This window comes from Rhinolophus ferrumequinum, chromosome 14 (assembly GCF_004115265.2).
Source record: "Rhinolophus ferrumequinum isolate MPI-CBG mRhiFer1 chromosome 14, mRhiFer1_v1.p, whole genome shotgun sequence".
NCBI lineage: Eukaryota > Metazoa > Chordata > Mammalia > Chiroptera > Rhinolophidae > Rhinolophus > Rhinolophus ferrumequinum.
Window position 1 is genome coordinate 41965247 of NC_046297.1, and position 12298 is coordinate 41977544.

At 33.2% G+C, this 12298-nt stretch overlaps 1 protein-coding gene across 3 annotated transcripts in view; it reads right to left on the minus strand.

Moving 5' to 3' along the window:
* Nucleotides 1-12298, minus strand: part of RNF19A (ring finger protein 19A, RBR E3 ubiquitin protein ligase) — an 82732-nt gene that overhangs the window by 31538 nt on the left and 38896 nt on the right. For all 3 annotated transcript variants that reach the window (XM_033126741.1, XM_033126739.1, XM_033126740.1), the window contains exons 4-7: nt 7587-7731; nt 6737-6899; nt 3613-3727; nt 2969-3130 (exon numbers count right to left, since the gene is read on the minus strand). In XM_033126741.1, coding sequence (XP_032982632.1) covers nt 2969-3130; nt 3613-3727; nt 6737-6899; nt 7587-7731 — 585 coding nt within the window. The remainder of the gene's footprint in view (nt 1-2968; nt 3131-3612; nt 3728-6736; nt 6900-7586; nt 7732-12298) is intronic.

The window sequence follows — 12298 nt, forward strand, 5'->3', positions numbered from 1 at the left end:
ATTATGCGACAGTTTTCAGTAACAATGTCATTTAAAGAGTTTATTATTCTCTCGGTCAATAAGAATGGGCCAAAGTTGATTTCTAGATATAGTCCATGGTTCCAACTGTCTACAAGCTATTACAAGATCTGATACCACTATATTCCAAGTACAGTAATGCTTTGTATTGAAGGACTCATTTATTTGCTCCAATATTTGGGTTCCTATTACATACCACACTGTTCTAAGTACTGGGGACATACATTCTGCCCTCAAGAATCTTACATTCTAGTTGGGGAAAGCAATAAATAAAATTATATGGTAATAAATGCTATGAGAAAAAATAACTCCAAGTAAAGGGGAGGAAGTAAAAGACAGTGAGAGCGATGCGAAGTATATGTGCATGCCATGTGCTTTTCTATAATGTGATTGAAGAAGGCCTCTGGGATAAAGTAACCCTTGTAGAGACTCAAAGGAAGTGAAGGAGCCATGAAATTATCTGGGGGAAGAGTATTCCAGGCAGAGGGAACTGCAAGTTTAAAAGCCTAGAAGTGGAAGTGTGCTCGACATCCTTGAAAACATCAAGGAGGATAGTATAAAACAGGAAAGTGACAAGAGATGAGTTCAGAGACGCAGCCTGGGACAGATCACGTGGGGTCTTCTGGGTCATGATAAGGACAGAATTCCCCCGCACCCCCTAGAACAGTTAGAAAAACTGGGAGAGTTTTGAGCATAAGAAAGATATGATCTGATTTTTTATGTTTTAGAAGTATCACTATGACTGCACTGTGGAATAGTGAGTGGAAACTGAGAAGCTGATGGGTCAGTTAAGAGGCTATTATGATAGTCCATGAAAGAGGATAGTAACTTAGACTAATGGAATAGCAGTGGAGAAGGTGAGAATACTTGGATTATGGCTAAATACTGAAGGAAGTAGCAGAATTTGCAGATGAATCAGACACGGGGTCAGAAGGAAAAAGGGGGAGTCATCATGAGTGAAGATTTTTGGCCAAGCAATAGCAAAAATGGAGAAGCTGCCTAATGAGGCAAGGATGATGGAGACACCAACAGGTGTTAGAGTGAAGAGTTTCGTTCTAGAAAGTTAAACTTAAAATTCTCATTAGACATTCAAGTGCAGATTAAAGAAAACAGATGTGAAATGAAGCCAGTCAGGAGAAAGCATGATGTGGGGATATTTTTATGCTGATGACGCAGACTCAGGATGGCCCAAGATGGGAGAGTCCCTGGCGACACAAAGCGTGGAGCAATACAGCCCACTGGATGCTCTGATCGAACCAATGAATTGAGATGCAACGTGACACATACAGTAAACAACAGGTTTGCACAATAAGGATTACTAATCAACTTGAGCTCTCTCATGGACTAAGCCATGCACTCCCAGTGGTAAGGATCCTATAAAAGGAAGAAGTAGTAGTTTAACTGCTTTACTTTTCCTTTAACTAAATTAAATACTTTTAAATTTTAATTTTTTTCATAAAAGTTTGAGAAATTGAGAATCTGCCAGTTTCTCTATTGTTTATTATTGAATAAATTTAAATGACTTTTTTTTTTTTTCCCTAAATTGGTTGGGTTTTATCCATGTTTCTTGTGAATTGGTCTATTTCAACATGCATTTCCAGTGTTTGGCAAACTGAAAAAATTACCCTCATCACTTCTTAAGCTAATATTTAGATCTTACTCTGTCAGGGTTTTCTTTTAACAATAAAATAAAAAAAGTAAAAAAAAGAGAGAGATATACAAGTGTGAAGTTCAGAGGAGAGTTCTAGCTTAGATATAAATTTAAGAGCAGTTGGTCTATGTATTATTTAATCTGAGATTACCTAGCAAGTATATGTAGAGAAGAAGAGAAGTCTGAGAACTGAGGCCTGGGAAACTCCAAAATTTAGAGGTTAGGAGGGAAAAATGAACCAGCAAAGAAGACTGAGGAGTGGCTAGGAGATAACGATGAGATGAGAAATGGTTTTCTAGAAGACAAATAAAGAAAATGTTTCAAGAAGGAAAGCACAGTATACCATGTCAGATATTCTCTTATATTAAGATGAAGGCCAAAAAGGTGAAAGGGAATAAGAGGTTGAAATTTCCAGGTATAAAACAAGTAAGTCATAGGGACGTAATATACAGTATAGGGAACATAGTCAATAACACTGTGATAGCATGGTACAGTATCAGATGATTGCTGGATTTATCATGGTGATCACTTCTTTAGGTATGTAAATGTTGAATAACTATGGTGTACCACTGAAACTAATATAATATTGTATGTTAGCTACATTTTAATAAAAATCTTTAAAAAAAGGATGAAAACCTAGAATGACCACTGTATTTGGTAACATGGAGGTCACTGGTAACTCTGCTTTGGTGGAGTGATAGAGATGAAATTCTGGAGTAGTGGGGTCCAAAATCTGATTGGAGTGAATTCAAAAGACAATAGGAAGTAACAAAGTGGATGTTATCTTTGCACATTTGCCTGATTATTTCCCTAAGACAAATTTCTATAATAAGAATTGCTGGAATATAGAATATGTACATGTTTTAAGGTTTATTAACTTTTACTCCTATTGGTAGTCTATGCAGGCCTTTTCATTCTCTAGTTATTGTTCTAATTCATATTTCATTGAATAACACTATATTGAAGATATTTTCTACTCATCTGCCATCTGTATTTCTTTTACGAACTGTATTTCTCTTTATATCCTTTCCTTAAGGATTTGTAATGTTTTAGGCAAAATTTAAGATTAAAAGTCTGGAATTTCTAAGACATATTTCCACTGGAGATTAGATACCTAGAACTATTCCACCCTGTTGCATCCATTCGTCTTTCCTCGGTAGTCCACTTCACAGAAATACTTCTCTGGATGAACATTATTAGGCCTAGTAAAAGGAGGGCAATGGAAATTCTGACTTGTCTACAGCCTCCCCCATTTAAACAATTAGGAAAAAATTTTCTTCCTTTCCTTAAAGGACTTACCTACAGCTGTGTTATTTCCACCGACATTTATATCATTTTCATCATCAAATTCTATCCTGACTCCTTTTCCATTGCCTGCTGAGACTCCACAACCTCCACTTCGACAGAGAGAAATTGGAACAACGCCATAAACATAAGCTAACATAATAGGAACACCAATACCTAAAGAGGAAATAAATTAGTCATTATGAACCAAAAAAATAAATCATAGAAGCATGAGTTTTAAAAAGTCTTTTTGAGAGAAAGTATACAGGAGAAAAATGCTAGGGTTCTGCAATCCTTGCCAAAAGTGGATTTACTCAGATGTTTAGGGACACAAGCAAATTCAAAGGTTCTAGGCTCACATTTAAAACACATTTAAAAAAAGATGTAAACCTTTTCAAGTGCCAGGGTTCTAAACTGTATTAGGGGGGAGACCACAGGTAATTTATCAACTATTCTAAGGCTAGAGTCTATAATACTTTTAACCAATACAGTTACTAAATGAGAGGCTTTCTGTAGGTTCAGCTTAAATTGTCTTTAAATTTAAAAAAAAAATAACTCTTTTATCCTCAACATCATAATGTTTTGTGTTTTAAAATCCTTCCACGAAACTTTTATTTTATAAAATTTGGGGGAATTGGTATTTTAAAGCATTTTCTTACCGACAGTTACTGCAGCTACAACTGGAGATACAATTACAGACAATGTTACACCACCTGCTATAGCCAAATTCCGTTTGTGTTTTGAAACGTCCTTGCCTTCATATCGATTGTGAATCTTGAATTAAAATGGAGGTGGGAGATTAAAGAAAAAATACATACTTAATTTCAATGAAATAAATTTATATTCGCTAGAAGTTTAAACTGATTTCTCTTACAATTTCATAGTTAAGTGTCCTAATTCAAGGTAAACGTATTACTACTGTTCTTAAACCATATTCTTACATATAATTTGCTTACATAAGATAGTGATTTAATAGATTTTACTTTGTGTTTACCTTTAAATAGTCTTGAGAAAAAGTAGTCTTTACAATCTTATTCAAGAATAGTATAATCATGTTTTGAACAAAGAAGAAGGAATTAAAAATATTATTTCCAACATAGTTTGGATGTTTGACTAATAGGATTACTTTTGAGAAATTTAACATTCCACAGGTTTCTTTCTAAATAAGCATCCCTAAATGGTAGAAAATGGTTCCTACAGGAGGTTCCCACAACGCTTTTTTAAAAACTGACCTCAAAAAGCAGTACTAGTAAGCAAACATCACTAAATATAATCATTGTTTTCCTCAGATTCCTTTTTATGAAGACAGATATTACCAAATAACTCAGAATCCTGGGCTTTCACTTATAGCTCAAAGTAGTGAGAGAGGGGGTGGAGGGAGAGAGAAAAATAAACAATGCTGCCAGAAGACAGGAGTTGGATCTACTTAGCATCTTTGTGCTTTTCAGGTGTTCATAAACAGAATTTAGTATTACCATGAAAGCAGATTGTGAGATATTACATGAACTTTGAGAAATAGCTCAGTATCTTTGTTCTCGTGGTTTGCAAGGGCTTAAAGCTAATAAAGTACATTTGCCCCTCTGTTTCAGGACAAATTCAAAACAGCCTCAAAAGTGTACAGGTTGTCTCTAAAATAAAATACTTGACTTATAAACAATATTACATATGAGGCTTAATAAAAAATTTATGATTATTTTGATGACTGTAAAGTACAGTGAGTCTTGTAGGATATATTATACTGTGAAACAGTTGGGTGGGGAGGTGGGTGAAGTATGTATGGGACAAAGAATATTTATGTTTCTAGTCAGAATCCTGTTTCCAAGCACTGACTGTATGTTCCCAGGGAATGGGCCTCTGTATTTCCTAAATAGTCCACAGAGGCAATCTGTATGATACCTTTCATTATCCTGCAATACTGCAACTAATTCTTGCTCTTCCCCACTCCCATTCCTGGAAAAGTTAGCACCGAAGCAGAGAAAAGCCAAAACTAAAAACCAATGGAGCAGACTCGCAAAGGCAGGCTGCCAGGAGAAAGGAGTCTTCCAGAAAATTTTGCATCCTCAAGTACCAATGCTAAATTACAGTGATCATAACATCCCACTAGTTCTGGTTCAATTTTATTTTTTCTGTTTTACCATTCTGTGTCTCATTTTCTATTTGTTATTCAAAGTAAAAGCTCAGCTTTTAGGTACTTTATCAACTTAATAGGTTTTCCTGGGCTGGTTTGTATCCCTGAACACCACAGAGAACACTGTTTCAACAGAAAACTAATTCATCAACTTGCAACACTTTGAGTACATGTTTGAAAAAAGACTTGTAACTGCACCGAAGACTTGAACAATGAGGTAAATAATCTCTCCTCTATAAATTATTTGTAGATGTGTGCAGTACAACAGTCTCTATTTCGCTTCTACTTCTATTTCTAAGTATCAAATAAACAGTTTTGTTTTCAGCAAAACCTGGCTTTGGATAACTACATGAAAAATATAATCAGCTACTATTTTGGGGACTTTAAACAATCTAAGTTTAGTTACTTCAACTTTCTGAAATAAACATTTGGCTCATAAATATCTATGTTTGTCCTCTGTCCCAAAATTAGTTTAAAAAACTAGTATGTATTATTTTTCCAGCTGTGAAAGTAATATACATTGAATATAAAAAAAATTGGCTGTTATGCGGAAGAGGATCAGCCTTGCCTTGATTTTGGTCCCAAAAGTCAGAACTAGAATTAAATGAAACACTTTAAAGAGAAACAGATTTTAACTCAACATAAGAAATTTTCTAACAATTAAAAGCTACCTGACAATAAATGGGCTGCTTTATGAGTTGGTAGTTTCCCCATCACTGAAGTACCCAAATGGCTAGATTGAAATTTAGCACACGGGTCCTATATAAAAATTTTGCGCATCTGGGTTTAAATCCCAGCTCTGCTTCTTTCTATGTAACTAAAGATAAATTGCATAAACTTTCCTAAACCTCAATATTCTAACACATAAAATTCTGTGAGGTTGAAATGAGTTATAGTACATAAAACACCTACCACATAGTAAGGGCTCAACAAACATTAGTCTCCCTCCTCCCCCTTTTTTAAAATCCTATACTTTGTTCTGCTTAGGTACAGGGATGGGATTAGATAATTTCTAAAGTTACCTCTCAATTCTGAGATTCTCTTAATTTAGACAGCAGCACACTACTTAGCCACTTTACAAATTATTCCTTTAATCTTTCAAAAAAATTATTTGCTTAGCTAATGAAGTAAAATTCATCCCTCATAGGCCAGTGGTAAATTTTAGAGTTTGGATTTTCACAAGATTGTTACAATCTACACAACAGTATATTTACTAATAGCAGCAATCTGAAGGGGGAAAAAGCTTTGAACTGAAGTTGGCAATAATTCAAGAACTGGCTAACTAGTCTTTGCCTGAGGGCATATGTTATTTAGCTATTAACTTTTTATAGACTGACTTATAAGGGTATACCCATGAGAAAAATGTCAGGTGTGTATCCTTCAGAACTCTATACTTAAAAGTAGGTTTATAACACAAATGAACTCAAGTTTTCAGATTTAGATAATTTTAAAGCAAATATACTTTTTATGTATCTATACGAGCTTGGCAAACACTGAAAATGTATTACCTCATGAAAAAATAGTAAATTGTTTTATACTGAAGATAACTAAAAACGACCTCAATCTTTCAAAACAAAGACAAAGCAAAAATCTTGCACTCTAAACCTAAAGACCGAGCATAAGATAACGAACTAACAAGGAATTATGCATTTTACCTTGCGGCCCACATATACAGGAATGCCAATAATCATTGCAGGGATAGCAATGCCTGCTATTAAAGCAATTCCTACAGGAGCACCAACAAGTGTTCCCAGCTGCCACAGTATTTTCTTCTTTCGGCTCCAGGGTTTCTTCCCCCAGAAAGTACATCCTGATGGACTAATGGAAAAAAAATTATAATGTAAAGTAACTGCTACAAAACATCACAACAAATTACTGCCACAGAGTAAGACAGTAACTATAAAAGAAGCCTTCTCATACTTAGAAATTATTTTCCTTTCTTTAAATTCTGAGTTCATTAAAAGCCAAAGAATCAAGGTAAAAACCACGATAAATTATATTAAAAGGATATCAATAAATGGGATTCAGGTTAAATATCTATCCTATTCCTCCATTAGCGCTCAAAACCTTAGTTTTGCAGAGTATATTAATGCAAAACATACTTATATTATCCCTGTTTTAGGTGTACAGTTATCTGATTATATCATAAACTCACACTGGCCTAAATGAGGTAACTTATCTATGAGAAAATTAAATGGAAATATTTATAACCTAGAATAATTACATGGGGTGTTAAACACTAGCTTTGTAATTTAACAAAAAACAAAACAAAAACAAACAAAAAAGAAGAAATATGTTTCCTATTTTTGATTATTAATCTCAAATAACTAGCAGAATAATTTGGTTCCTTTTAAATTTATGTAACTAGAATAAAACAGATCCCTTTAAGTATCTTATAAATTCCAAGTTGAAAAATGCTTAGGATAATACTTTTTCAAAAAAAGTCCTTTTGTCTTATAATATAAAATTATATTTAGATATAAATTGTTGTTTCTATAAACTTACCTTAGATAATGTAAATCTGAGATTTCTTTCATACACAACCAACAAAACTCACAACCACAGACAGCACATGTCATGTGATTACAGCTCCCATCATTCATCTTTATTATATAAGCAGCACATCGTGGACATGGCTTTATATCATCAGCTATTAGGAAAATAGAGAGACCTGCTTAGTATATAAAACTGGTCTAAAAAAATTAACTATTTCAAGTTGGTAATCAATTGTAGCACTGCCAAAAAAATCTTAACATGTTTGTTAATCGATAGCGTTCGCCTGCTATTTTTAGTATATAAAGTATTTTTTTCTTTACTTCTGAGAAAAGGAACATATTTTACATTAAATTTTCAAATTGTAAACATTTTCAAATATAGTAGCAGAACGGTGACAGCAAAGAATAACAAAATGATAAAGAGAGAAGAGAACCAAGGACAGCCCTAGGCAAACTGAACTACATAAAGTTTATCTTTGTTCCTATCCCACAGCACCAACTTCTCCAAGCGGCACTTCATGTCTAGAATGTTTCTACCCATCCCCACTTAATTAAAATGCTAGATATGATATATGCTATTCCTTTAGTGAATGAACACTAATACCAAGTGACAATCTGATATTAATCTGAGGTACTAGATATATAAAGCACTATGAGTTTACTTCTCTCTTCCTAGTAACATCAACTATAGGCACTGTAAAAATACAGACATCTTTATAAAAGTAGCCTTTTCCTCGTATTTTAGTTCATATAATAGATAGATGGGTCTCACAAAGAATCAGTACCCAGAATAAAAGGGAGGAGGTAAGAGGTTAAGGAAGGGTTATATAGTTATAAACATTTAAATGATGGAAAACACAGTTTCCGAATTAAAATAACCATCTGTTGGTTATGCTCATGACTGTTTTCCATTTGTTATCTTTGACCTTTTTATTCATTTATTGAAATGCTGTTGTTGTATGTTCCTTGTATATAATATGGTTACAATACACAAAATCGCCAAGTTAAAATCAAGTGGGTACATTAGGAATCACTGACACAGCGTAAGTTACCTCAAATTATATAACTATTTTGAACTTTGGCATCTATTTAAATAGCAACCAGTAATTACTGTACTGTTACTACTAGTCAGCTATATTTCCTAACTACACATAGACAGTTAAGAAAAAAAATGTATAGTGCTTGCCTCTGAATTCAAGTATTTGTTCCAATTTATTACATACAAGCATTAAGCTATATTCTATTTTCCTTTCTATAAGTTTTACAGTCAGATTTTACCTGTGATTTATTACTGAATTCAGGTTTCCTTTAATGCTCCTTTTAGGGCCAAAAGTGTTTTTTACCTTATGAACTGGTCAATGCTCACAATTAGTGTTAATGATTCAAGCAATTTTGAGCAAACTGATAACTATGCAGCCAGATCAAGACAAATGATAATTACTAGAATATAAAAACTAAAAATATCCATAAGTCATGATTTAAATAATCCAAAGAACATAAAGTCTGTGTTAATAATTTGTTAACATTGAGGCAATAAGTGAAAAATAAGCTGACTTTTATAACTGATATAACATCTAGTACTTCACATTAAAGAAATGCTAATATAATTTGTTTAAGAGGCATATTAATTGATAAACTTCCTCATTCTAGAATATACTCAAGTCATAAATATCCCAATTAGAACCATCCAATTAGAGAAAAAGAATCAGGCTTTGGCTCTGATACATGCAATCTTCAGAACAAACTGAAAGGTGCCATCCCCATTTATTTTTATGGTCCTAAAAACACAAAACAGCCTCTTAATATGTTAAGATTACATGTTAGAGAATTAACACCATAAGCAATGTATTTCTGATATACCTGTGCCCACATGTTTGCACTCTCGGTATACTTATTTATCTACAAAAGGCTGTTTTGTCTGCTTTGTCTCTGCTTTAAACACAAATTAGAAAAAAATTTACTTATGCACATTACTGAAAATAAGACCTAGCTGGACAGTCAGCTCTAATGTGTCTTTTGGAGCAAAAATTAATATAAGACCCGGGCTTATATTATAGTAAAATAAGACCGGGTTTTATTTTAATTTTTGCTCCAAAAGATGCATTGGAGCTGATTGTCCGGCTACGTCTTATTTTCAGGGAAACACAGTATATGGCATATTGCTCTCAAAATATTCTCAAAATGCAAAAATCCTAAATAAAATTGTTTTCCTGATTAGATGGTGAATTGATACCCCATTCACCAAGCATCAATTAATCCACAGGTCTTTTATACTAAAAAAAGGTTTGCCATTCCTATGTAAAGAGTTTGATAAGGCTTTTGTCTTTTTTGATTAGTATATTTGTATTACTGTTAAAGTGTGGGCCATTGTCATGTTAAGAAAAAAATAACAGGCTACAAAACACTATGTTCTCAAAATTTGTTTTAAACCTCCCGTGCCCCTACCCTCATCACATTAACAATAAGGACTTATAACAAATGTTATCAGTGGTTATCTCTTAGGGTGGTAGCTATAGGGGATAGAGGTGGGGGAAGGGAGCCAATTTAACATATTTTTATGAAGAAGGGAAAACATGGTAAAATAGAAAAGAAAAATATGTGGTTCCTTTAAAACGTAACTCCAAGTGCATAAAATCCCTAGTAGCTGTAAGAGTCTCATGTACATGCAATACTGTCACAGGTTAAAGACAAATATAACCATAATATAAATTATTTAACATATCACATGATTAAGCACACTTAGTTATCTTCAGGTGACTGATTCAAAAGAAATAGCCACCTAATTATTATTATTGTACGAATCATTATTAAAAGTGCAAGTTAATTTTTCAATGTATCATGATAATGGGAGACACAAAATACCAAGGTATCTGGAATAACAGGGATTAAAAAAACCATTTTAGATGGCACATCGCTTTCCCCTTTTTTTCCCACAAGTCAGTGAGAAGCCAAGATTTTAATTTTTTTTATAGATTACATCAAAAGATACTATCACCCCAAATCTTTAGGAAACAGAAACAAGTCAATCAGCAAACAAGCATGAAAATCCATATTATACAAAGTATTAAATGTTGAACGTAATTTAATTTTAAGTTCAACATTACATGTTGAATAAGACTTTTTTTTTCTGTTTTGAAAAAAGTTTATTGGGGTGACATTGGTTAGTAAAATTACATAGGTTTCAAATGTACATTTCTATAATACATCAGCTATACATCACATTGCGTGCTCACCACCCAGATTTTCCTTCCATCACTATATATTTGACCCCCTTCATACTCTTCTATCAACCTCCTTCCTCCCTTACTCTCTGGTAACCACTAAATTGTTGTCTTTTTCTACGAAGTTTTGCTTCTTTGTTTGGAATAAGACTTTTTTTCTAATAGCATAAAGTACATGATTACCTCAATACATTGCTGGTAGAAATATAAATTACTTTCTTGAAAATTTTCCATTTTTTCCAAGTTTTTCCCCTTTACAACCAGTGAGAAAAATGAGAATATTTCTAAAACTGATTGAAATCTCAATAAAAATAATTCTATAAATAAAACATTAACTTTTTGAATTTACTCAAAAAATAGAATATTCAGAATTTTGTTTCTAATTTTTGAGACTTATGAGATGCATACATTCATTGCTCACATATAGATCCCCAGGTAATTTTTAAACTGCTAGCCAAAGACACCAAGTTCTTAGTGTCCTCCCCACTGAGGTATGATTTTGAATCCTTGATCCTGGAATTGGATGAGACATCTATAAATAAAAAATGTATTTCACTTTGAGGAATATAATTGATAATGTTGTAAAGATATGAAGGGTGCCAGATGGATATTAGATTTACTAGGGAAACCACCTCACAAACTGTAGAAGCCTGACTACTGCGCTATACAGCTGAAGCTGAAGTTGAATAATACTGAATGTCAACTATAATTAAATATATATGTATAGACTCACGGGATGTGGAGTAAAGCATAGGGAATACAGTCAATGGAATTGTAACAGCTATATACGATGCCAGACCGGTAGCAGATTGGGGGCGGGTATCACTTTGTGAGGAGTGCAAATGTCTAACTATTGCATTGTTTTGTATACCTGAAACTACTAAAAAAAAAAATGTATTTCACAAAGTATGTAAGTGAAAAGGATTCCAAAATTACTGTTTTAAATCTGTAACTTTGTGATAGTTGTAAAATTAGAAATAATCAAAAAGTAATATATTTGAAATTAATATTAAAAATATTTGCTAAGCTTTGTATAAAACACCTTTATAAACAACAGTTTTGGACCATCTTCGGCTATCAGTTATTAAGTCATCATGACACTTCCTTTTTCTTTAACAATAAAATCTTTCCAATGTCAATACTACTTTCTTCCACAGGATAGAATGAGTGCTTCTGGGACATGAATGCTAAATATATAAAACACTTGAAAACTGAAAGGAGAACAGGTGATAACAGGAACTAAATACGAGGTCTAACAAGTTCGGGAACTTGTTGCAATGATGTTACTAACCTTTTTTGATATCAGAGGGATTATTCATTATGAATTTGTATCAACTGGACAAACAGTTAATTTAACCAAGTTTACTATTTGGAAGTGCTGAAACAGCTGCATGACAAAGTTAGATGAAAACAACCTGAACTTTTTGCCAACAATTCATGGTTCTTGCATCACGGCAATGCACCAGCTCACAACACTGTCTGTGAAGGAGTTTTTAGCCAG